General features: G+C 38.4%; 1 protein-coding gene across 1 annotated transcript in view; it reads left to right on the forward strand.

The window, feature by feature from the left end:
- Window positions 1-24124, forward strand: part of TRMT2B (tRNA methyltransferase 2 homolog B) — a 40279-nt gene extending 16155 nt beyond the window's left edge. The window contains 9 exon segments of the mRNA XM_054572289.1: window positions 7398-7543; window positions 8773-8868; window positions 9204-9422; window positions 9581-9681; window positions 10449-10496; window positions 10499-10567; window positions 14240-14339; window positions 18348-18370; window positions 23862-24124. Of these exon segments, the coding sequence (XP_054428264.1) occupies window positions 7398-7543; window positions 8773-8868; window positions 9204-9422; window positions 9581-9681; window positions 10449-10496; window positions 10499-10567; window positions 14240-14339; window positions 18348-18370; window positions 23862-23971 (912 nt within the window). The 3' untranslated portion in view covers window positions 23972-24124.
- The last annotated feature ends 2422 nt before the right edge of the window (window positions 24125-26546 follow it).

Below are 26546 nucleotides of genomic sequence, written 5' to 3' on the forward strand. Positions count from 1 at the left end.
AGTCCACACAGGGGGTGGATCCTTGGCTGAAGGGGTCATGGAACTGCCCAGAGACCCCTGAGGAGAGACTAGAAATGGAGGCATAGGGGAAAGAACGGGAGGAGTAACCGGGGTGTCCTGACTCCTTCTCCTTGCCATAGTCTCCATTGCATGGGAAGAGGCCACACCCCCAAAGAGACAAAAGCTGAAAAGCAAACATACACGCCCCAAAAACACCCAGTACAGGCGCGCGCACTTGTGCCGAGTGACCGGTGAGAGTTGGCGAGCATGTGTGTGACCCGCGCGGGCTGGCGAACGCTTACACTGGCTGGCAGGCCTCCCACAGATTGGCAACAATATGGCCTGCAAGGGAGTGTACAGAGCGGCAAGGGCAGGCGTAAATTGGCCCGCCTGCCCGCGATAGCGGAGTGGCCCCCAAAATTAGTAGAGCTGCCCAGAGTCCCTGGAGGACAGACCAGAGACAGGATTAATTGGAGAGTCCTGGAGCTGACTTCCTCCCATTTCCGTAGTCCCCATTTGGCGAGGGCAAGCAATGCACCCAAAGAGCCAAAAGTGGAGAAAACACATAGTAGAACACCCTAAACTGACCAGTGCCAGGGAGCTGGCCGGCCAGGGGAGGCAGATGTGTACGTGAGGTGGCGAATAAGCCCCCTGGTCTGGGGCAAGCACATGCGAGCCCAGGCAGGCGGGGGATCCTGCCGCGCCATGAGCACGCTCAAAGAGCCAGCGGGAGAGTGCAGAGAGATCCCAAAAAATAGCCCAGCCTGACCCAAGGGGTCACAGACCTGGCCCAAGCAGTAGTCAGACACAGACAATATACTCCTGGAAGGCTCAAACAAACAACCCAAGGTCATATAGGGTCAACAACTGACATCATCAGAGGCAGGCCCAGAAAGAAAAGTAAAGGACAAAAATACTTAACAGACTCTCACAAAAGTGGGAGGAAAAAGAAGGTCCCCCCAAATGAGTGGAAAAGGGGACTCCCCACAGAGAGAGCTCAATGAAATAGAGGCAAGGGAACTATCAGATACTGAATTCAAAACAATGGTTCTAAGGAAGCTCCATGAGCTCAGCCAGCTCAAAGAGAACTATGAGAAACTGCAGAGAAACTATCAGGATCTTACAGCAAACTATATCAGCCTGGAAAAGGACATAGAAACTATCAAGAAGATACAAGAGGATATGAAGAATACCATTTCTGCAGGGAAGAACATAGTAGAAGGAATCCAAAGCAGGCTGGATGAAGCCGAGGATCGAATCAGTGAGATGGAGGATAAGGTAGAAAGAAGCTCCCAGGAAGAAAAAGAAATGTAAAAAGGACTCAAAAGGAATGAAGAAGCATTTAGGGAAATGCAGGACAACCTGAAACGCAATAATATCCATATAATAGGGATACCAGAAGGAGAAGAAGAGGAGCATGGGATAGAGAAATTCCTCAAAAAAGTAATGATGGAAAATTTCCCTAATTTGAGGAGAGAAAGGCTCTCATGGATCCAGGAGGCACAGAGGACCCCACTCAAGAGGGAATCAAGGAGGTCCACTCCAAGACACATCATCATTAAAATGGCAAATGTCAAAGACAAAGAGAGAATCCTCAAGGCAGCAAGGGAGAAGGAGAAAGTAACATACAAGGGGGCCCCGATACGCCTAGGAGCTGACTTCTCAACAAAATCACTACAAGCCAGAAGGGAATGGCAACAAATATTCCAAGCCATGAAAAGCAAGGGCCTACAGCCAATGCTGCTCTACCCAGCTAGGCTCTCCATTAAAATAGAAGGGGAAATATGGAGTTTCCCAGACAAAAGAAAGCTAAAAGAATACATCTCTACTAAACCAGCACTCCAAGATATGCTAAGGGGACTGGTTTAAGCAGATGAAGGAAAAGAATGAGAGAGAGAGGAACACCGGAACAAAGAGAAAAGATGAGTAAGTTTCTATCAGTAATATCTCTCAGTGTGAATGGACTAAATGCCCAAATCAAAAGACACAGGGTAGCTGAATGGATAAGAAAACATGACCCACACATATGCTGCCTACAAGAGACCCAACTCAGGGCAAGAGACCTACACACATTGAAAATAAAGGGATGAAAAAAATATTCCAAGCCAATGGGCATGAGAAAAAGGCCAGGGTTGCCATCCTTGTATCAGTCAAAGTAGATTTCAAAACAAAGTCCATAAAGAGAGACCCAGAGTGGCACTTCATAATACTTAACGGAAGAATCTATCAAGAAGACATCAACATTGTAAACTTATATGGTCCCAATATAGGAGCCCCCAAGTGTATAAAAAATTGTTGGATGACTTCAAAACAGATATAGACAGCAACACACTGATAGTAGGGGATTTCAACACCCCACTGTCAAAAATGGACAGATCCTCCAAACAAAACATTAATAAACATATTGTGGCACTGAATGACCCACAGAATCAAAGAGACATAACTGACATATATAGAACCTTACATCCCAAAGAAGAAAAATGCACATTCTTTTCAAATGCTCATGGCAGTTTTTCAAAGATAGACCACATGATAGATCACAAAGCAAGCCTCAGCAAATTCGGGAAAATTGAAATAATACCAAAATTTTTCTCGGACCACAAGGGATTGAAACTGGAAATCAACCTCAAAGAGAAACTTCAAAAACTTGCAAACTCATGGAGATTGTACAGTAGACTATAAAACAATGAATGGGTCAATAATGAGATAAGGGAAGAAATGAAAAAATTTCTGGAAACAAATGAAAATGAACAGACAACAGTCCAAAACCTATTGGACACTGCAAAGGCGGTCCTGAGGGGGAAGTTCATAGCAATACAGGCTTACCTTAAAAAGATAGAAACATTTCAAATAAAACCTAACACTACAACTTCAAGAACTGGAGAAACAACAACAAATAAATCCCAGAGCCAGTAGAAGGAAGGAAATAGTTAAGATTAGAGCAGAACTGAATGACATAGAGACAAAAATAAATAAACAATTCAGAGGATCAACCAATCCACAAGTTGGTTCTTTGAAAAGATAAATAAAATTGACAAGCCTTTAAGCAGACTCATCAAGAAAAAAAAGGAGAGGACCCAAATTAATATCAGAAATGAAAGAGGAGAAATAACCAGTGATACCACAGAAATACAAAGGATCGTCAGAAATTACTATGGACAGTTATATGCCAAGAAATTTGAAAATCTTGATGAAATGGACAAATTTTTAGACAGTGTAATTTTCCAACACTGAAGGAGGAAGAAACAGAAAGCTTGAACGGACCAATAACAGCTGGGGAAATGGAAGCAATAATCAAGAAACTCCAGACACACAAAAGCCCAGGGCCGGACAGTTTCACAGGAGAATTTTACAAAACATTTAAGGAAGAGCTAACCCCTGTCCTTCTCAGACTATTACAAAAAATCCAAGAGGAGGGAAGACTCCCAGACTCTTTCTATGAGGCCAGCATCACCCTGATCCCAAAACCAGATAAAGGCCCTAAAAAGAAAGAAAACTACAGGCCAATTTCGCTGATGAACATAGACGCTAAAATCCTCAACAAAATATTGGCAAACCGCATCCAGCAATACATTCAAAAGATTATCCACCACGATCAAGTGGGATTCATCCCAGGGATGCAGGGATGTTTCAATATACACAAATCAGAAACGTGATACGTCACATAAATAAAAGAAAAGACAAAAACCACATGATCATCTCGATAGATGCAGAAAAAGCATTTGATAAGGTACAGCACCCATTTATGATCAAAACACTCAGCAAAATGGGAATAAATGGGGCATTCCTCAACATAATAAGGGCCATATATGAAAAACCTACAGCCAATATCATACTCAATGGGCAAAAACTGAAAGCTTTCCCCCTAAGATCGGGAACAGGATAAGCATGTCCCCTCTCACCGCTTCTTTTCAACATCGTATTGGAAGTCCTAGCCACAGCAGTCAGACAAGAGAAAGAGATAAAAAGCATCCAAATAGGAAAGGAGGAAGTAAAGCTATCATTGTTTGCACATGACATGGTAGTGTACATAGAGAACCCTGTAGACTCTACCAAAAAACTCCTCCACCTAATAAGTGAATTTGGCAAAACAGCAGGATAGAAAGTGAACATTCAGAAATCAAAGGCATTTTTGTATACCAGCAATGCAATAGAAGAAGAAAAAATCAGAAAAAAAAGTACCAATCGATATAGCAAGAAGAAAAATAAAGTACCTAGGCATAAATTTAACCAAAGACGTAAAAGTCCTGTACACAGAAAACTATACAGCATTGAAAAAAGAAATTAAGTAAGACACAAATCAATAGAAGCATATACCGTGCTCATGGATTGGAAGATTTAATATCATCAAAATGTCCAACTACCCAAAGCAATTTATAGATTCAATGCAATCCCTATTAAGATACCAATGACGTATTTCACAGAAATAGAACAGACATTTCAAAAATTTATATGGACCATAAAGGACCCCAAATAGCCACAGCAATTTTGCGAAAGGAAAACAAAGTAGGAGGGATCACAATACCGGACATCAAACTCTACTACAAAGCCACTATACTCAAAACAATCTGGTACTGGCAGAAGAACAGACCCATAGACCAGTGGAACAGAATAAGCCCAGGTCTCTTTGGGCATCTAATATTTGACAAAGGGGGCAGAAGCATAAAATGGAGCAATAATAGCCTCTTCAACAAATGGTGTTGGGAGAGCTGGATGGCTACATGCAAAAAATTGAAATTGGATCCTCAGCTGACACCATACACAAAAATAAAATAAAGATGGATAAAAGACTTGCATATACGTCACAACACCATCAAAGTCCTAGAGGAGAACATTGGCAGGGAACTCTCAGATATCCCACGCAGCAATTTTTTCACTGATATGTCTTCTATAGCAAAGGATATAAAGTAAAGAATAAACAAGTGGGACCTCATCAAAATAAGAAGCTTCTGCACGGCTAAAGAAAACATCAGGAAAATGAAAAGGGAGCCCACCATATGGGAAAATATATTCGCTAATGATACATCAGATAGAGGTTTGATCTCCAAGATATATAAAGAACTCACTCGACTCCACTCCAAGAAGACAAAAGATCCAATGAAAAAATGGGCAAAGGACCTGGGCAGATGCTTTTCGAAGGAGGAGATACAGAGGGCCCAGAGGCATTTGGAAGGATGCTTAGCATCACTAGCCATCAGAGAAATGCAGATCAAAACCACCATGAGGTACCACCTCACACCAGTCAGAATGGCCATGATAAACAGATCCACAAACAACAGGTGCTGGCGAGGCTGTGGAGAAAAGGGAATCCTAGTAAACTGTTGGTGGGAATGCAGACTGGTGCAGCCACTGTGGAAAGCAGTGTGGAATTTCCTCAAACAGCTAAAAATGGACCTGCCTTTTGATCCAGTGATTCCCCTGCTGGGACTATACCCTAAGAACACCAAAACGCCAATACAAAAGAACCTATGCACCCCAATGTTCATAGCAGCACAATTGACAATAGCCAAGTGTTGGAAACAACCTATATGCCCATCAGTAGATGATTGGATCAAACAGTTATGGTACATAGACACAATGGAATACTATGCAGCAGAAAAAAGAAGAACTACTAAACTTCGCGACAGCATGGATGGAACTGGAGAGCATTATGCCAAGCGAAATAAGCCAGTGGGAGAAAGACAAATACCATATTATCTCACCTATAAGCGGAACCTATCCAACAATACAAAGATGCAAGGAAAAGAAGACCAGCAACACTGAAAGGTAAAGAAATCAACAGAGACAAGAGGGAAGGAGTGGGGGCAGGGGAAAAGGAAGGGAAAGGGAAAGTCAAGGAACACATAGGAATGACTCATGGACAAAACCAAAGGAGAGGAGCTGAGGGAGGGAAGGAGGGAGGGGGCAAGGGAAAGTGGTGGGGGTTAGGCAGAGACATATGTATTTGAAAAAAATAAACTAAAATTAAATTAAAAAAGAATAAAAAATAAAATAAGAATGCAAAAAAAAAACCTGAACAAATTCTTATATAAAAAAGAAAATCATAAGGACGAAAAAATACATTTACAGTACTGTACATACTTACTGAAATGAATGTGTGTATAAGTGGACCTGTGCAGTTCAAACTTACCCATTATTTTCCAGGTATGGCTCAGTTTTTCAATTTCCCATCCTTCCAGGAATTCAGTGATATTTGAGTCTTGTTTCCAAGAAACATTCTTTGCCCACCAGCCAGTAGAACCAGTTTTTCTTTAAATCACCAATCTCAAAATTTCAAAAATATATTCAGTATAGTTAGGCATATCTAATATTGCATTTGTGTGAAATTATAGCTAAATTGATCAAGTGTAACCTTAATTGATTTTACCCTCGAAGGCAGCACTATTTTTTGCTGTAACTCCCTCTTCTATGTGTAATTTTGGGATTGTTTGAAAATACAGTGGACCTAGATTATGTATTATAAAAACAATGGGACCTAGGAAATCAGACAGGGTGTTGTTGTGGTAGCAACAAGCTCGTGTGTGAATAAATCAGGATTTCATTTGACTTGTGTTCACCAGGAGGAAAAGACAGAACTGACTGAACTATGCTATAGTTGGCACCTGGTTATATGAAGAAATATAGACAAGATGGGCTTATATCATGAAGTTATAGGTAGGAATAGAATCATAGCAACTGAGTAGTATATTAGGTATTGCTGCCAGGAGAAATTCACAGAAATGGAAGATTATTGTCTTCCATACTATATATATAATAACCTGAGATTGTACATACAAATAAAATACCTTTTCTGTTCATTTATGCCTTCTTTCAAAGATAATTATTGGGCAACTATTATGTGCCAGACTAAGGATATAGCTCTAAACCTTCATGCAATCTGTAAGGTCAAAGGGCAGGGGAAATGTTTCTCATATTTCTGTATTAGTCTTCTAAGGCTGCCATAACAAAATACCACAGACTAGGTGGCTTAAACAACATAAATTTATTTTCTCACAGTTCTATGGGCAACGTCCAAGATCAAGATGTTGGCATCTTGATTTCTTCTGAGGCCTCTCTCCTTAGCTTGGAGACAGCCATAATCTCAGTGTGTTTTCACATCATTTTTCCTCTGTGTATGCATCCTATTGTATCTTTGTGTGTCGAAATTTATTTTTCTTACAAGGATACCAGTCAGATTAGATTAGGGCCCACCCTAATGACCTCATTTGACTTAATCATCTCTTTAAAGACCTTATCTCCAATTGCAGTCACATTCTGAGGAACTGGGGCTTAGAGTGTGATTATATGAATTTTGGGGGGTAGTAGGTACAATACAGCCCATAACAATCACCCAGCATGGATAATCAACTGTGGAACTTGTTACTTTTGCCTGTGTAAGAATATTGTTTTCTTCTTAGTACTATGAATTATTCCTTTGACAGTCTGCAATGGAGCCCTGCCTCCTGTTTCACGAAGGTGGACACTGGCGTGAGCTCACTGTCCACACTAATAGCCAAGGGTACACAATGACCATCATTATTTTCCATCCCCTGGAATTAAAGCAGATGAGACTCACAGGATGCTAAGGAGCAGCTTCAGTAGCAACCATTCGTATTACCATGCTAGAGTGATTTTTGAAAGTTTCAGGACAGATAGGCGAATCTACACTTCCACTGAATATCTGTATGGGATGGGAAGAGGGGTTGGGGGTGAAAGGGAGGAAATGGCAAGGATACTCTTTAACCATGCTGCTGGCATAATCAAACCACAGATACTGAGGTGACATTACCAAGTTAATTATCCTGTGAGGACCCTTAAGTATTTTCACAAGAACTTTGTCCATGGAAGTTAATGCGTGCTCTACTAAATCCAAAAACCAATTTAATAGAGATTAGGATGTACGTCAGAATTTAATAACCCAAATACTACTTGACATTTGTAATGCATATGGAGCTATCAAACATTCACACATTAAATCATTTCTATACTTATGTGATCATCTCAACAAACTTGTGAAGTAGATGGGAGAAGGAGAGGTATTGTCATCCTCATTTCACAGATGGGTAAATGGAGGCCTAGAAGTATCCAAGGTTAAATAACCAGGATATAGCAAAGCTAAGGCTTGAATCCTGGCCTTTTAACTCTATAGTTACAACATAGTTTACTTTGATATATCCCTGCATCAAGCTAATGGTCACGCTTTCTGTAGTAATGTAGGAATTTTAAAAATACTCATTCTCTTCCTAGGACTTTTCATCTAGCACTTGTGTCCTGTGAGGTGGTGTTTGGGTGGGTGGGTGGGATATTTGAAGTGGATAAATATGAAGGGAATTGAAATGTTATTGCTTCCTCATGATGGGACAAAAGCTTAGTTTAGCTTCTGTTTAGAACAAGAATAACACATTTTCTTTAGAGAATGTGCCTTCTTTTTTTTTCTATCCTCACCTGAGGGTATACTTTTAAATTGATTTTAGAAAGAGTGGAAGGTGAGGGGAGAGAAAGAGAGACAGAGAGAGAGAGAAAGAGAGGTGTGAGACAAAAACATCTACCAATTGCCTCCCATACATGCCCCAGCTGGGGACTGAACTCACAACCTAGGTATGTGCTCTGACTGGGCATCAAACCAGCAACCTTTTTGTATATGGGATGATGTTCCAACCAACTGAGCCACCTGGGCAGGGCAGACATGTGCTTTCTTATTTGACTACTGCAGGGCTGATTACTGTAGAGCTAGGAGAGAAAATTTGTCACAGATGAGTCTTTGCTTGACTCCTGCATTTTGTGGTCTGGGCCAGAGGAGCTCTGTGTTCAGAAGGAGGCTGTAAAGGAGTTTTTAATCAAAGGGCCAGAAGTAGTTTGTGACTTGACATCACTTTACTTTCAGAAAAGGTAAACCTGGGACAGTCAAACAGCAAGCAGGAAGCTGATGGCTTGCCATAGTCTGGGCCATGGATTGGTGAGGTAGGGATGGTGTTTATGGAGGACCTGTGCTAAATGGGATTGGCCCTCATACACTACCCATATTCAGGAACACAGGCCAGGCGGTAGATGAGAGAATATCTGCATGTACCTCCATCCCCTGGGAAGTCCTTCAGAGTTCTCAGGGCCATTCCATAGATGCTGTGTCTCCCAGATGAGATGCTGGGACCTCTCTGTCCAACCAACCACTAGAGATAGAATGGTTTGTCATTGCAAGATGCTTTCTTCTTTTATTCTTTTTCCAGCACCATGACTCATTGTATCCATCACCAGCCCACCTTCCAGCTCCTGTGTGGGGAACCTCATATCTTCTAAGAATTCTTGGGCTTGAAGATCGGCATCTCTTCAGATGCCTTTTTCCAGATTAACACTGCTGGTGCAGAGATGCTGTGTTGGACTGTGGAGAAGCTGAGTGGAGTGAACTCTAACATCATCCTCCTTGACATCTGCTGTAGAACTGGGAAGTAGCACTCCAGGGCTGAATCTATGTGTTGCTTAGCTCCCAGATTCCATTCACCCAGCAGATAGAGTCCTGGATGGGGAGGTGATGGTAGTGGTGCAGGCATAACCTCATCAGCTTAAAACCCTAAAATATCCTCTTTTTTCCTCTTACTGCTCCAAGTGTTGTTGGTCTTCCTCTGGCTCAGTATACCTCCAAGGTCCTTGGACTTGAGTTGGTAGAGCCGGTGGTAGAGGATGCCAGGTGGACTGTAGCCTTCAATGGCACATTGCTCACCGTCTGGGGAGAAATCAAGAGCTGCAGTTGTTTCTGAGCTATGAACAGGGTTTGTGTGGGAAATGGCATCCACTATATCCATGACCTGTGGGGAGGAAGGGATCGTGTTCTGGAGTGGTCAGAGGTGAGTCCATGGTTTTCTGAAAGAGATCCAAATAGCTATTTTTTTTTTTTCCTATCCAGAAGCAAAGCCTGAGGGAGGAAATGAGTGTAATTGATAGGCAGGGAACTTGGCAAAACTTTGGATAATATAGAAGAACCTTCTTGACATTGGTCTCGTGAAGCATCATAGGATAATACAATATGATAGGTTTCAAACTATTTTTAGCAACCTTTTCTTCAAACAAAATCTCATGTCAAATTGCAATGTAGAGAACAGATCCCTTTGTCCCTCCACCTCAAACTACTTCTGAGGCTCTGGGTGAAAACCTTCAATGTAACAGAAAGCACTTGAATAAAAGTCAAAATTCTCTTCTTGGTGTAGGTACTAATGTGATGTGTGAGTCACAAGGTTGTAAAATAACACTGTCTAGCCTCTCAAGCTAAAAGGCCTACTGAGATATTGCAAAGGAAAGCACGCTGGAAAAATGAAGCAGTTCCAAAAGCATTTCTTTCATTGTTATTCAGAGGTATGATATATCTAAAGGAAGATGACAGAGCCCTGGCTCCTGAACATTTCTATGAGGCTGAAGCTCCCTGTACCCCACTGTTGGTATGAGTTTTCATTTATGTCACGTGGGTCTCTCTTTTGCAGGCATCACCAACTGTGAATTCTGTGCTGTTCAAGCAGAGAAGATTATGCCACATTGCTCAAGTCAAAGGCAGATGAGCAGCTAATTGTTGCTGTGGTGAACCCAGCCCAGGTGGGACTGTGTAAGGATGAATAGTTTTCCTGCTATAGAGCCAGCTGGGTATCCACGTGATGTCCCCCTACTTTAATCCCATTCCCGCACCATGCTAAGGGTTCTCCCAATGGACTGGCTCTGAACCTGTTTCTCTTCTATTCCTCACAAATCCTAGATGCTGGCCAGTAGGAAGTTTGTGATAACCCAGATCATGATAATTTAATTACATCAAAACAATACCTTTCTTCTTCTTCTTCTTCTTCTTCTTCTTCTTCTTCTTCTTCTTCTTCTTCTTCTTCTGCTATTTTTTAATATTTCTTTATTTACTTATTTTTATTTTAAAATCATGCTTATTCTATTACAATTGTCTCAATTTTTCTGCCTTTGGCCTCCACACTCATCCCACCCCGCCCCCTTTGCCTACAGTCAATTCCTACACTGTTGTCCATGTCCATGGGTCATTCATACACGTTCTTTCTTTAGTCCCTTCTTCTTTCCATCATTGTCCTCCTTCCCCATCCCCTCTGGTCACTTTCAGTCTGCTCCATGTTTCCTTGCCTGTGGTTTATTTTCTGGAATAGATCCCACATATAGGTGAGATCATATGGTATATGTCTTTCACCGAGTGGCTTATTTCACTGAGCTTAACATTCTCCAGTTCCATCCATGTTGTCACAAAAGGTAGAAGTTCTTTCTTTCTTTCTTTCTTTCTTTCTTTCTTTCTTTCTTTCTTTCTTTCTTTCTTTCTTTCTAATGCAGATTTTATTTATTTATTTATTTATTTATTTTAAATGTCAAGATCCATTATAAAATATTAAAAAATTTAAGTCCATTATAAAGTCTCAGCAATTAAAACACCATGACACCAGCACAGAAATAATCAAGTAGATAAATGAAATATAATAGCACTTTAGAAACAAATGTATATATCTGCCTAACAATGTAATATATGATTAAATTGATATTTCAAATCAATGAGGAAAATAAGGCTTATTCAATAAATGAGGTGCCTGGGCCACTATTACTTGAAATAAAACAAATAGAGTCCTATATGACACATTATACAAAAGATATTCAGATGAGGTAAAAATCAATATGTAAAATCTAAGGAGTTTTAGGAGAAAATACAAACTAATATTTTTCTTACCCTGAAGTAAATATTCAAACCCAGAAGCTAGAATGTAAGATATTGACAATATGACCATATTAAACATTTAAGACTATACAGTAATATACATATAAAAAAGTTAAAAGACAAGTAATAGAATGGGCAAGTATTTGCCACACATCTAAAAAGGGTTAATAGTTTTTTTTTTTCTTTTTTTAGGGAAAATATTCTAAAAACATTTAAAAAATGGATAAAGAATACCAAAAAATCATTTAAAACTTTTTAAAAATAATATAAATAGGCAAGAAATATACAAAAACAGGTTTAGTTTCAACAAATAATAAAGGGAAAATTAAAATAACATATCATTGTCACAATCAGATTAAGAATTGAAAATATTGGTAATACCAAGTATTGGTAATTGTGAAAGGAAGTGGATATTCATAGACTCTTTTTCTTCATCTTCTTAACAGACCCTTTAGCATATTTTGCAGTGCTGGTTTGGTGGAGGTGTATTCTTTTAGCCTTCATTTGTCTTGAAAACTCCTTATTTCACCTTCGATTTTAATTGAGAGCTTTGCTTGGTAGAGCACTCTTGTTTGCATGCTTTTGCTTTTTATGACTTGGAATATTTCTTGCCATTCCCTTCTGTCTTGTAGTGTTTTTGTCGGGAAGTCAGCTGACAGCCATATTGGGGCTCCCTTGTATGTTACTACCTCTTTCTCCCTTGGTTCCTTTAGGATTCTCTGCTTGTCTTTGATATTTGCCATTTTCACGATGATGTGTCTTGGAGTGGGCCTCACTGGGTTCCTCTTGAATGGGACCGTCTGTGCTTTCTGGACTTGTGTGATTTTTTTCTCTCCTCAAACTAGGGAAGTTTTCCATCACTAGTTTTTCAAACAGGATCTCTATCCCTTGTTCCTATTCTTCTCCTTCTGGTATCCCTATTATACGGATATTATTACGTTGCAGGTTGTCCTGCACTTTGCTAAAAGCCCCTTCATTCTTTTTGAGTCTTTTTTCATTTTCTTGCTCTTTCTGGGAGCTTTTTTCTGCCTTATCCTCCAGCTCGCTGATTTGATCCTTGGCTTCATCTAGCCTGCTTTTGATTCCTTCTACTGTGTTCTTCAATTCAGAAATGGTATTCTTCCTTTCCTCTTGTCGCTTATTGTTAGTTTTTATGTCCTTTTTCATGGTGATATGGTTTGCAGCTAGTTCCTCGTAGTTTCCCTGTAGTCTTTGGTAATTCTCTCTGAGCTCCCTGAGCTCATTGAGCTTCCTTAGAACCATTGTTTGGAACTCAGTGTCTGATAGTTTAATTGCCTCTTTCATTTAATTCTCTTTCTGGGGATTCATCCTTTCCCTTCGAGTGGGGTGTATTTCTTTGTCTTGCCATTGTTTGTGAGATTCATTTTTTTGTTTGTTTTTGCTTCTGCTTCTTAAATTGATCTGTCTTGATTTCCTGACTTTCTGGTGTGAACTTCTATGGTAGGAGACTGCTTCTTTTCTTTTTCTTTCTGGATCTGCCTCTGATGATGTCAGATGTTGACCTGTCTGACCTCAGGCACTCTGTTCCAGACTTCCAGGAATCTACTGTCTGTGGCTGCCTCCTTCAGCTGTTAATGTAGTCACTCTGCACTCAGCAGACCACTTAGAGACAGCGCAGGGTGGGGTCAACACCCTCCTGGGGGCGGGGTTAATGGGTCCTGTCAAGATACTGCTGCTCAGGGGCGTGGTCTGCCTGAACCAGATGGCTGCTGCCCTATGGGGGAGGAGTCAGCACCGGAATCTGGCCAGCTACTCTCTCCATTCTCTCCCCAAAGTCTCCATCTCCAGTCTCTCCTCCACAGTCTCTAGACCACTCTGCACCCCTTTTAGCCAGGGATCTACTCTCTGTGGTTGCCAGTGTGTATACTCAGCAGGGCGGAGTCCCTCCTGGCGGCAGGGCTATTGTGTCCTCCCACTTTGTTTGCACTCAGGGGTGTGGTCTGCCTGAGCAAGATGGCTGCTGCCAAAGGGAGAATGAGTCAGCACTGGGATTCCGTCAGCTAATCTCTCAGTTCTTTCTCCAAAGCCTCCTTCCCCAGTCTCTCCTCAGGCGTCTCTAGTCCACTCTGCCCCTGCCTTTGCTGGAGACCAGGGTAAGTGGCTGCAAATAAAAATTTATGCGTTGGCCCTTTAAATGACTCTTTGTGTCTCCAGCCGCCTGTCTCTAGCTGAGAGCAACCCTGATGTTTTTTGCAGTTGGCTGTGATCTGCGTACTTTTTGGGCTCTGGTGCTATACGCTGGAGATCCCCACTTATGGTTTAGACCCTGCTCTTCTCAGGGGGATCCAACTAATCATCTGGTGCTGCCACCCGTGGGTGCCCCGCCTACCTTCTCGAGTCTTTATCGCACTCCTTACAAGTTAGGTTGTGCTAAAGCTGATTCTTCTGTTAGTTGGAGGTTATAAGGCTCCTCTCTCTCGCTATAGTTTAATTGTTTGTTCCAGGTGATTTCTCCACAATTTAGTTGTAATTCCAGATTGGTCCTGGGAGGAGGTCAGTGTGACTTCCACTCCCTCCTCCATCATCTTGATTTCTCCTCTTCTGATTACAAGGTGGATCAAGCCATTTGAAACTCCAGGGCCTTCTGCACATTAATTTTTACTTCCTGTAAGCCTCATAGTGAAACAACAAAGAACAACTTTGAGTAAGTCTTGATGTATTTTCTAAATTATTTTTTCCTGATGATCAAAGTAATTGATACTTATTGGTAGAATTTGGAAAATGCAGAGAAATATAAAGAAATAGAAAAAAGTCATTACACTGCCACAAAGAGTCAATCATAGGGCTCTATCTTGGGTGAGGCAAGTAAAGCAACTCACTTTGGGTGTAAAATTAAAGGAGTACCCAAAAGCTCAGTAATCAAGACACATTTTAAAGCAGTATTTTCAAAGCTCAAAATCAGTACAAAAATCTAGAACAAAATATTAAGATTGTTTAGAAAGATGAGATCCACTCCTGCGCTTGTTAAACCTTGCCTCATTCACCTTACCCTAATCCTGGCCCTGGTTCCAATAAAACTTTATTTACAAAAGTAGCAGCTAGCCTGAAGGCCATAGTTTTCAAATTTGATATTCCAAAGTAAGGTATCCAAATATTATGTGTCTTGATTACTGAGATTTTTTTTTTTTTTGGCATCCGCTTAAATTTTGCATCCAAAGTGAATGCCTCTTGCTTCATCTCAGTTATGGCACTGATCAATTCTTTTGGCTTTTGAAACATTTTCTTTTTGTAATCAATCTCTCTCTCTCTCACTCTCCCTGTCTCTTTCTCCCTTTCTCCTCTCTCTTTTTCTTTTTCTATAAATAATACAATTTATTTGTAATATTTAAATCACGTAGAATAAAGTACAGACGATATGACTGGATAAAACAAATGAGATTTAAAAGTAAATGAATTGATGGGATTAAGCAAAAAACCCCAAAAAACCCTCATAAACACAGACAACAATATGGTGATTATCAGAGGGAAAAGGGATGGGGAGGTAGAAGAGGGTAAAGGGGGGATAAATGGTGATGGATGGAGACTTGACCCAGGGTAATTAAATCACAATACAATATATAGATGATGTTATTAATATTATAGAATTGTACACCTGAAACATAATTTTATTAACCAATGTTACCCCAGTGAATTCAATAAACAATAATTTAAAACCAAAAATAAAAGAAAAGTAAATGAGCCCTGGCTGGTTGGTCTGGCTCAGTGGGTTGGGCATTGTCCCTGAAAATGAAAGGTCGCTGGTTCGATTCCAATCAGGGCACATTCCTGGGTCACTGTCCAGGTTCCCAGTTGGGGGCGTGCGAGAGGCAACCAATTGATGTTTCTCTTGCACACCAATGTTTCTCTCCCTCTCTTTCTCCCTCCCTTCCCCTCTCTAAAAATAAATAAAATCTTTAAAAAGATTTAAAAATAAAAATAAATGAATTGAGCTTTCAAGTCAATGAACTAGAAAAAGAACAATAAACCTAAAAGAAAGTGAAGGAAATCAATAATGTTAAAAAAATTCAGAAATTAATGAACTAAAAAAAATACAAAACAAAAACCTGTAGACTTGACAAATAAACAAGAAGGTGTTATTGGAAGAAGAAAATAAAATAGGTATATAAACCTAATAAAGATTATAAAGGAATAAAATGTAAAAATATAAAGTCTTGAATGAGAAAATGAGCATAACTACAAATATGAAGACATTTTTAAAAATGAGCAGAAAGTACTTTGTAGAATTCCCTTGCAATACATTTGCAAACCTAGATGAATGTTTTTGTGGGAACATTAAAATGGCTAATACTAATTTTAGAAGATATAGTAAACCTAAATTAGACCAGTAACCATGGAAACAAAATTGAGGAAGTTGTGAAAGATCTCCTTCTACCCAAAATAATAGCATGAGGCCAATTTGTTTTCAGAGTCTTATTACTTTGTCTATCCTTGCACATTTATGCTTCCATTTGTACTTATTTTACTTTATTATCCTGTTTATATTTTTTTGAATATATGATGAAATTGGAACCTCAGATCAATGGGAAAAAGATGGACTATTCAATAAATGACAATGGACAGCTGGGTAGCCATAGTGAAAATAAAAGTTAGATTTGTATCTCACACTGTATACTAGGATATATTATAAAGAAGTCAAAGATTTAAATGTAAAAAGGGAAAACCGTAAATGTACCTCAGGAAATCATCAAGTTTCTTTATAATCTTGGGGTGCAGAAGCCCTTTCTAATTATGAAAATTCAGAAACCATATAATAAAATGTTGTTAAATTTGGCTACATATAGAATAATATTTCCCTTCATTATACCATGTACAGAAATGAATTCAAAATGAATCATAGAATTAAATGTAAGCACTAAAACATAGGAGTGAGTCATTGTAACCTTGGGTTAGGCAAAGCTTTCTTAGATATGACATTACAAACCCAGACAATAACAACAAATAAATAAAAACAAGCATAAGTTTGTGTGTGTGTGTAATTGAACATCATCAAAGTTAAAGAAACTTGTGCCACAAAAACTTTTATGGTTTATAAACACATTTATAATATTTTCTTTTCATATCATTCTGTATATTTTTCTTTTGGGCTGTTCTTTTTTCCTTTTTATCGATTTCTAGGAGTTTGTTATAAATTAAGGAAAAAGGCTTTGTCTATGATATGAACTGCAAATTTATTTCCAGTGTGTATGTTGTCTCCTGCTTTGAGTATTAGTGCTTTTTAATCACACAAGTTATCAATTTTTTAAACTGAGATATAATTCACATATCATATAGATCACCCATTTATATAGCTCATTGGTTTTTAGTATATTTATGGAATTGTGCAGCTATCACAATAATAAATTGTGGGACATATTCATTAACACAAGAAGACATCAGGCACTCCATTTCTCCCCAAACCCCACATCCTCAGCTCTAAGCAACTACAAATCTACTTTCTGTCTCCACTGAATTGTCTAGTCTGAACATTTCCCATAAATGGAATCCTATGGTATGTGACCTTTCGTGTCTGGCTTCTAGTTACCAGTCCCTTATCAGATAAATAATTTGCAAATATTTTCTCCCATTCTGTGGGTTGTCTGTTCACTTTCTTGACGGTGTCCTTTGAAGCCCAAGAATATTTAATTTTGAATATGTCCAGACTACTTTTTTCTTCTGTGGCTTGTGATTTTGGTTCTAAGGTATATAACTAAGTGGAAATAGCCAAGTGTACAAAAATTGTTTATATTTTAGTAAACTATCTTTGCAAAAAAAAGTACAAAGGATGAGAATATAGATTTTTGTATAGCTATAGAGAAACTGTTAAGTTATATAAGAAACTGATGACAGTAGTTATCTCTGGTAGTGGAAAACTGCAGAGGTGGGAGTCACAGGTGGGAAGGAGATTCACCATATACCTTTTTATGTTACTTCATTTTAGAAAAAAATGAAAATATTCATTATGCAAAACAAGAGTAAACCTAGGATTCTAACATTCATACTGCATGAAACAGTAAACATGCAATATGTTTCCTCAAAAAGGCAATAATATTTATTTTGACAAGACAGTATATGCATACGGTAGAAAAAATACAAACAGAACAAGAGTGAGCAGTACATAATGAGTCTCCTTCTTATTCCTGACCCCTAGTCCTTCAGATTTCACCACTCTTAACCCGGTTCTTGTGTAGCCTGCCAGAGATATTCTGTGACTATACAAGTGTGTGTGTACACATGTACATGTGTGTGTACATATCACACACAGACTATTAAAATACAATAAAATACAAACAGACTATTAACACTGTTGTGCACCATGCTTTTCAGTCAACAATAGATTTTGGAGATTGGCCTACGATGATGTAGAATCTGCATTAATGCTTTTAAGCCTACTTGATTTTTTAAATGGACTATATAGTGTTTTTTCTCAAAAAGTCCAACACACGCAGGAAATTTTATTGAAAAGAATAAAATACAGAAACACTAGATTCTCATTTTAAAGTAAAATTCACAGTATTTTCCAGAACTATCCTTGTACTATACCATTCTTTTTTTCTTTTTTTATATTTTTATTTTTTTATAAATTTATAAATCATGTTTATTCTATTAGAGTTGTCTCAATTTTTACCACTTTACCTCCCTCCACCCATCCCACTCTCATGCCCCATTCCCACAGTCAATTCCCACTCTGTTGTCCATGTCCATAGGTCATTCATACATGTTCTTTGTCTAGTCCCTTCCCCTTCTTTCCACCATTGTCCTCTTTCCCCATCCCCTCTGGTCACTTTCAGTCTGCTCTATGTTTCCATGCCTGTGGTTTACTTTCTTTGTTAGTTTATTTTGTTGAATAGAGCCCACTTATATGTGAGATCATATGGTATTTGTCTTTCATCAACTGGCTTATGTCATTTAGCTTAATGTTCTCCAGTTCCATCCATGTTGTCACAAAAGGTAGCAGTTCCATCTCTCTTTCTCTTTCTTTCTTTCTTAAATGCAGATTGATTTTATTTATGTTTTAAATGTCAAAGTTAATTATAAAATATTAAAAAAATTTAAAACCATTATAAGGCCTCAGCAATTAAACCAGCATGACATCAGCACAGAAATAATCAGGTAGATCAATGAAATAAAATGAGCATTATAGAGACAAATGTATATATCTGTCTAACAATATAATATATGATTAAGTTGATATTTCAAATAATGGGTAAAATAAGGCTTATTCAACAAATAAGGTGCATGGCCCACTATTACATGAAATAAAACAAATATAGAGCCCTATTTCACACATTATAAAAGAAATATTCAGGTGAGTTAAAAACCAATATGTAGAACCTAAAGAATTTTAGAAGAAAATAGAACTAATATTTTCCATGACCTGCAGTAAAATATTCAAACCCAGAAGGTATAAAGTTAAATATTGACAATATGACTATATTAAACATTTAAGACTATATAGTAATATACATATTAAAAAAGTTAAAGGACAAGGAATAGAATAGGAAAACATTTGCAACACATCTAAAACATGGTTAATAGGTTTTTTTGGGGGGGTTTCTACAAACATTTAATCCAAAAATGGGTAAAGAATACCAGAAAGTCATTTAAAGCTTTTTCAAAAATAATACAAACAGGCAAGAAATATACAAAAACAGGTTTAATTTCAACAAATAACAAAGGAACAATTAAAATAACATAATTGTCACAATAAGATTAATGAGTATTAAAAATATTGGTGATATCAAGTATTGGCAACTCTGAAAGGAACTGGGTATTCATAGAAACATTTTCTTCATTTTAAAGCAGTCCCTTTAGCATATTTTGCAGTGCTGGTGTGGTGGAGGTATATTCTTTTAGCCTTCTCTTGTCTGGAAAACTCCTTATTTCGCCTTCCATTTTTATTGAGAGCCTTGCCGGGTAGAGCAGTCTTGGCTGCACACCTTTGCTTTTCATGACTTGGGATATTTTTTTTGCCATTCCCTTCTGGCTTGCAGTGTTTCTGTTGGGAAGTCAGCTTCTAGACATATTAGGGCTCCCTTATATGTTACTACCTCTTTCTGCCTCGCTTCCTTTATGGTTCTCTGTTTGTCTTTGATATTTGCCATTTTCATGATGATGTGTCTTGGAGTGGGCCTCACTGGGTTTCTCTTGAGTGGGACCCTATGTGCTTCCTGGACTTGTGTGACTTTTTCTCTCCTTAAATGAAGTAAGTTTTCCATCATTACTTTTTCAAACAGGTTCTCTATCCTTTCCTCATCCTCTTCTCCTTCTGGTATCCCTATTATATGGATATTATTACGTTTCAGGTTGTCCTGCATTTCCCTCAATGCCCCTTCATTCTTTTTGAGTCTTTTTTCATTTTCTTGCTCTTTCTGGGAGCTTTTTTCTATATTGTCCTCCAACTTGCTAACTCGGTCCTCAGCTTCATCTAGCCTCCTTTGGATTCCTTCTACTGTGTTCTTCAATTCAGAAATCGTATTCTTCATTTCTTCTTCTCTGTTATTGATAGTTTCTATGTCCTTTTTCATGCAGATATCATTTGCAGTAAGTTCCTCGTAGTTTCCCTGTAGTTTTTTGTAATTTTCTCTGAGCTCACTGAGCTCACTGAGCTTCCTTAGAACCCTTGTTTGGAACTCAGTAACTGATAGTTGTCTTACCTCTATTTTATTTAGTTGTCCTTGTGGGGATTCCTCCTTTCCCTTCTAGTGGGGGATATTTCTTTGTCTTCCCATTATTTGTGAGACCCTTCTCTTTTGCTTCTGCTTCTTAAATTGATGTGTCTTGATTTCATCTCTTTGTGGTATGAACTTCTATGGTTGCAGAGTGCTGTTTTTAATTTCTGGACCTGCCTCTGATGATGTCAGATGTCATCCTTGTTTGACGTTAGGTAGTCTGTCTGAGACTTCCAGGAATCTACTGTTTATGGCTGTCTCCTTCAGCTGTTAATCTAGTAACTCTGCACTCAGCAGGCCCCCTTAGACAGCTCAGGGCAGGGCTGAGTCCCTCCTAGGGGCGGGGTTATTGGGTCCTCCCATGCTGCTACCCTATTGGGGAGGAGTCTGCACTAGGATCCTGACAGCTACTCTCTCTGTTCTCTCCCCAAAGCCTCCATCCCCAGTCTCTCCTCAATTGTTTCCAGACCTCTCTGTGCCCCCTTTAGCCAGGGATCTGCTGTCTTTTCCTGCCACTTTGCACTCAGCAGATGGCTTACACAGCACAGGGCGGGGTGGAGTCCTACTTGGGGGAGGGGCTATTGGGTCTGCTGATGCTGGTGCTGCTCAGGGAGAGTGGTCTCTGCCTGAGCAAGATGGCTGCTGCTGCATGGGGGATGAATCAGCACCGAGATCCCACCAGCTACTCTCTCAGTTCTCTCCCCAAAGCTTCCTTCCACAGTCTCTCCTGAGGTGTCTTAAGCCTACTCTGCCCCTGACTTTGCCAGAGACCAGGGTAAGTGGCTGCAAATACAAATTAATGTGTTGGCTCTGTAAATGGCCCTTTAAATGATCCTTTGCATCTCCAGCTGCCTGTGTCTGGCAGAGAACAACCCTGCCCGTTTTTGCAGTTGGCTGTTTTCTGTGTACTTTTTTGGGCTCTGGTTTTTGGGCTAGAGATCCGTGCTTTTGGTTTAGACCATGCTCTTCTCTGGTGCATCCAACTGGCCCTTTCAATATCCTTCTGGTGCTGCCACCTGTGGGTGCCCCGCCCGCCTTCTCGAATCTATACTGCACTCCTTACCAGTTAGATTGCTCTCAAACCAATTCTTCTGTCTCTGAGGTTATAAGGCTTCTATCTCGCTATTGTTCACTTGTTTGTTCCAGGTGATTTCTCCACAATTTAGTTGTAATTTCAGGTTGTTCCTGGGAGGAGGTCAGTGTGACTACCACTCACTGCTCCGCCATCTTGTTTCTCCCTCCCATTCTTTTCACTATTAAAAAACAAAACCAAGTTCCAGATCTAAAATAATGAAATTGCTTGTAAACATTCTCCTCATAAATGTCATTTTATTAGGCCCATACTAATGAGTTTTAACGTTGTTTGTACTCTATTGTTACAGCAGTTTTGTTGTCAATATCCTTATACATATATATTTGCACATATGTGCAATGTTATTTATATGTGATGAATAACTGTATGTGATAGTATATATATTAGGTGAATCCCTGATATGGAATTGCTGGGTTAAGGGATATATATGCTTTTAACATGTCCATGTATTTTCTAAGAGCTCTAGAATCAACTTATCAAAAATAGTCTTTTGGGATTGTGATTAAAAGTATACTGAATTTATTATTTAATTTAGGGAGAATTGAAATCTTTACAATATTTTTTTTTCTGTCTAGATATGTGGTACATTTCTTCAGTTACTCTAGTTTTATGTAAAATTCTCTAGAGATACATACACGTATGTACATATATATAATTTCCAATATTGGTCTTTCTTTTAAGGTTAATATAAGATATTGTAAAGCTTTTATTGCTATTATAAATGGGACCTCTTCATGATATTTTCTTTTTTAAGATTTTATTTATCCACCTTTAGAGATGGGGGAGGGAGAGAGAGAGAGAGAAAGAAACATTCACTGGTTGCCTCTCACACACACTTTGACCTGGGACCAAACCTGCAACCCTGGTATGTGCCCTGACCGGAAATTGAACCAGTGACCTTTCACTTTGCAGAATGACGTCCAACCAACTGAGCCACACCTGTCAGGGCTTCATGACATTTTCTGACTGATTATTGTCAATCTTATGTCTGGCTACCTTACTATTTTATTAGGTTTATTTTTTTTTCCAGTTGATTCTCTTGCATTTTCTTGGTAGCTGGTCATATGATTACAATATAAAAACAGTTTTATTTTCTTCTGATTTTTTTCCTTATCATATTGGATAAAACAAACATTCTATTGTAGGAGTGACAGTGAAAATCTTGTTTTGTTCCTGATTTTTAAAGTTTTTCTTTTACTTTTTGTAAATCAATAGGCTTTATTTTTACAGTAGTCTTAGATTTACAGATAAACTAAGCAAAAAGTGCAAAATAATTCCCATATATTCCCCCCACTATGCCACAGTTCCTCCACATTGGTGGTTACATTTGATAAAATTATATAAATCAATATTGCTACATTATTATTAACTAAAGTCCAAAGTTTACCTTAGAGTTCACTTTTTAAAATTAAATTTATTGAGGTAATATTTGTTAATAACATTATAAAAGTAACAACCTTAAAAAAATTGATCCTTATTTTAATGGGACAGTGCTATTTAAACTATTGGTTGCTAGCCAGGGAAATAACTATTCTGCTTTGTTGGTTTGAGTGTAACTTGTTACAACCTTTATGGAACAATTTAATGGTACATTTATTAGGGCCTTAAAAACATATAGTCCCTTCAACTCAGCAGTTATACTAAATAATTAAAATGTGTGGAAATATATAACTATAAGAATATTTATGAAGGGACTCTTTGAAATAACCAAAAGATAGAAACAGCTTAAATTTCCAATAGCAAGTAATTAGTTAACTAAATTGTGTTCCATTTACTTAATGAAATACTATATAGCCAATAAAAGCTATACACATAATGTAGTGAGGAAATGCTCATAATGTATTATTAACTGAAGAAACTGGTTGTAAAGCAGTATGTACAATGTACACAGTGTGACTCCATTTTAAGAAACCAATTTAAATATACACTTTTGGAAAGATATATTCTGAAAATTAGCAGTGGTTTTCCTCTGAATGGTGAGTTATAGGTAAATTGCTGTTTTCATTTTTGCTTGACTGCCTTTGAAATAAGTGAAAAAGATAATCTACTTTGAAACATTTTAATAGAATAATTTAATTCAATAATATTATTTATTAATTACCTATTGTGTGCAAATCATACAGAAAAGTGTGACCTATTTCCCTTGCTCCATTCACTATCAAACCCCTACTCTGTGTCATACAATGGGAACACAGAGATGAATAATAAGCAGGTTTTGTCTCATTTATACCTTCAAAAAGATTATACTCCAGTGAGGAAGATGGTTAAATAAACAGGTAGTTACATTAACTATGATAAATGCTGTTAAAGGAAGAAACACAGGGGGCTGTGGGAACACAGAGGCAGGGCCTAAAATGTAAGAAATTGTGTTCCTGGAGGTTCTTGGTTTCGAGGAACTGATGTTATGATATTTTTTTTTTTACAGGAAATTCAGCTAAGAAGCTTCTTGGTGAGCCTTTTGTGCTGAGACAAGCTGTGCCTGTGGATCTGTTCCCCCATACCCCACACAGCGAGCTGGTGTTCTTTCCTCAATAATCAGCCTGCTACAAGACAGTAGGCTCTTTTTTAAGGCTGAAATTTCATTAATTTCCAGGTTGGGCACATTGTTACATTCCAGATCCTGAGAGCATTGCTGGGGAAACCGATCTTTGGATCATGAGCAGGAAGAATATAGTAGGCCTTCCTACATGGGCCAGATCCATAACCTTAGTTTTCAGGTTCCCTTGACCTCATATGTGTTTTCTGTAACCACTCCTTGGCCCTGTTTCTGGACTGGATTGCTCCTTCCTTCTGTTACCAACCTGTCAGGTTCCCTTGGTCCTAGTTTCTAGTCTCGTTTCCTCTGTCTGACTCTGCCTGTAGTGTGGTGACAACTAAGCTTTTCTCAGCAGCTGATAATAATTTCACATTGCCTCTGGTCTCTGTATTTGCCCAGAGACTTTGTAAGATATGTTTTGTGGTCATGAGGTAGCCAAGAATTAGAACTAGAAAAAGGTCTAGCCTTTTTTTTTTTTTTTAAAAAAGCAGATTAAGCAATAAAGTGATTGCAGAGTGATTGCATGAACTCAGTAGAGCTTCATCTGTTTGAATTTTCTAGGCTTTGAGGCTTCTACAATACCCTTTAAAAATCTGGTTACTCCTAGGAGCAATAGCACCAATTAGTTCTCACCTGTGGAGGGAGAATTGGTCAGAGTAGAGATCCTATGGGAAAGGAGATCTTCAGAGAAGAGACTACCTATAATTTTGCTGTGTAGTATGGTGGCAGAAAGGTCCAGAACCCCCTAAAGATCCAGTATATGTTATATTAAACTGTATATTGAAACAGACATTCTCTGGTACATGATTACTTTATTCAACTCTGTAGTTGTTCTTGGATACTTACACAACAGTTTAGATTGTTCTCAAACTTTTAATAGCCTCAGGATGTGTAACTTAGCAAACACTGTCTGATATACAAAATTATATCATGCCAATTAGTATTTTAAATTCTTCTCAATCCTAAATACTTCTAGAGAAGCCTCCTTCTCAGAAAAACAGTTTACTAAAGCTAATATATAAATATCCATTTAAAAATATTAGAGAAAATAATAGGAAGTGTTGATACATGGTAGCTACATAGATTTTATTTCCATTTCTCTATATTTCATTTTCTGTAATGGGGTTACTTCATAACTTAAAATATTTAAATGTAAAGTGATTGTTATTTTCTCTTCCTTTTTTCCCCTTATCTGTAAGTGGCAATCCCATCTATTAGTTATCTAAGTTGGACCCAGAGTTATCTTTCTCATTCCTGTATCCAACTGCCTACAAGGTTTATTCCAACTGGATATATTCTAGCTCCTAGTTTGGTATTCCAAACTCAACATATCTCATGCTGAATGTTTTACATCTTTTCTCCAAATCTGTTCTTGCTCTCATATTTCCAATCTGGATGAATATACCAATCTACGCAGTCACTCAAGCCAGAAGCCTGGGAATTCTGAGTCCTGATCTTCTATACCCCCACCAACATCTAGTGTATCACAGAGTCTCCATCCCTGCAGGTTACCATAATCTCACCTGATTATTATTGAAAAGGCCATCTTCCGAACTGCTGCTGCTCTCTCCACTCTGGCTCCAATCCATTTCATTACCTACAACCAGAGTGAGTTTTCTAAAATGCCAATCTCATTGTGTTTCTCCAATTCTTAATATTCATCTCACATTGGCTTTTTATTGCTTTTAAAATAAAGTCCCAAGTTCTTTCATTTAAAGATTTTATTTATTTATTTTTAGAGAGAGCAGGAGGAGAGGAGAAAAAGAAACATCAGTGGGTGGTTGCCTCTCGTGTGCCCCCTACTGAGGACCTGGCCTGCAACCCAGGCATGTGCCCTGAGTTGGAATCAAACCAACAACCCTTTGGTTCACAGGCCAGCACTCAATCCACTGAGCCACACCAGCCAGGGCTAAAGTCTGAAATTCTTGATGCACCCTTAAATCCTCTTCATAATCAGATAGCCTCATTTCTATACACATTGAATTCCTTTCCCTGAAAAACAACTTTTCCCCATTCTGGCCCTTTTCACATTCTGCTTCCTCAGCTTGGAATATGCTTTTCCTTACCTCTTCTGGCTAATTCTAGTCATCTTTCTGTTTTTAATTTAGATGTTCACCAAGGGATATCAACTGAATAAATATAGAATTGGCTGTTGATAAGCAGCTTCCTGATAAGTCTGTCAGTGTTATACCTTTTAAGTCAGATGGTTTTAGAATCATGCTTCATTATTTTTTTGGCTGTCAATGGTGACATTTTAATGTGCATATTTCCATCTGAATTATTAAACTATTAGCTATTTGACACAGACAAACCTTCTAAGTATTCCTTACTTTTCTCTATTTTTAAAAAATGAGACAGCACATTAAAAATCAATACAAAATCCAAACAGCGTTAAATCACTCATTTAGGCTGTCAGAAAACTTCATGTCGAATTATAATGTTGTACACCTGGAACTTAATGGCATAAACTAATGTTACTTCAACTAAAAAAATAGAAAACAATTTACCAATAAAAAAGGAAATCTCACTTGGGGCTAGTTTGAATGTTACATGGCAAAAAGCCTGTGGTCTTTG

This window comes from Pteronotus mesoamericanus, unplaced genomic scaffold (genome assembly GCF_021234165.1).
Source record: "Pteronotus mesoamericanus isolate MK-2021 breed Mesoamerican mustached bat unplaced genomic scaffold, CSHL_Meso_final contig_227, whole genome shotgun sequence".
NCBI lineage: Eukaryota > Metazoa > Chordata > Mammalia > Chiroptera > Mormoopidae > Pteronotus > Pteronotus mesoamericanus.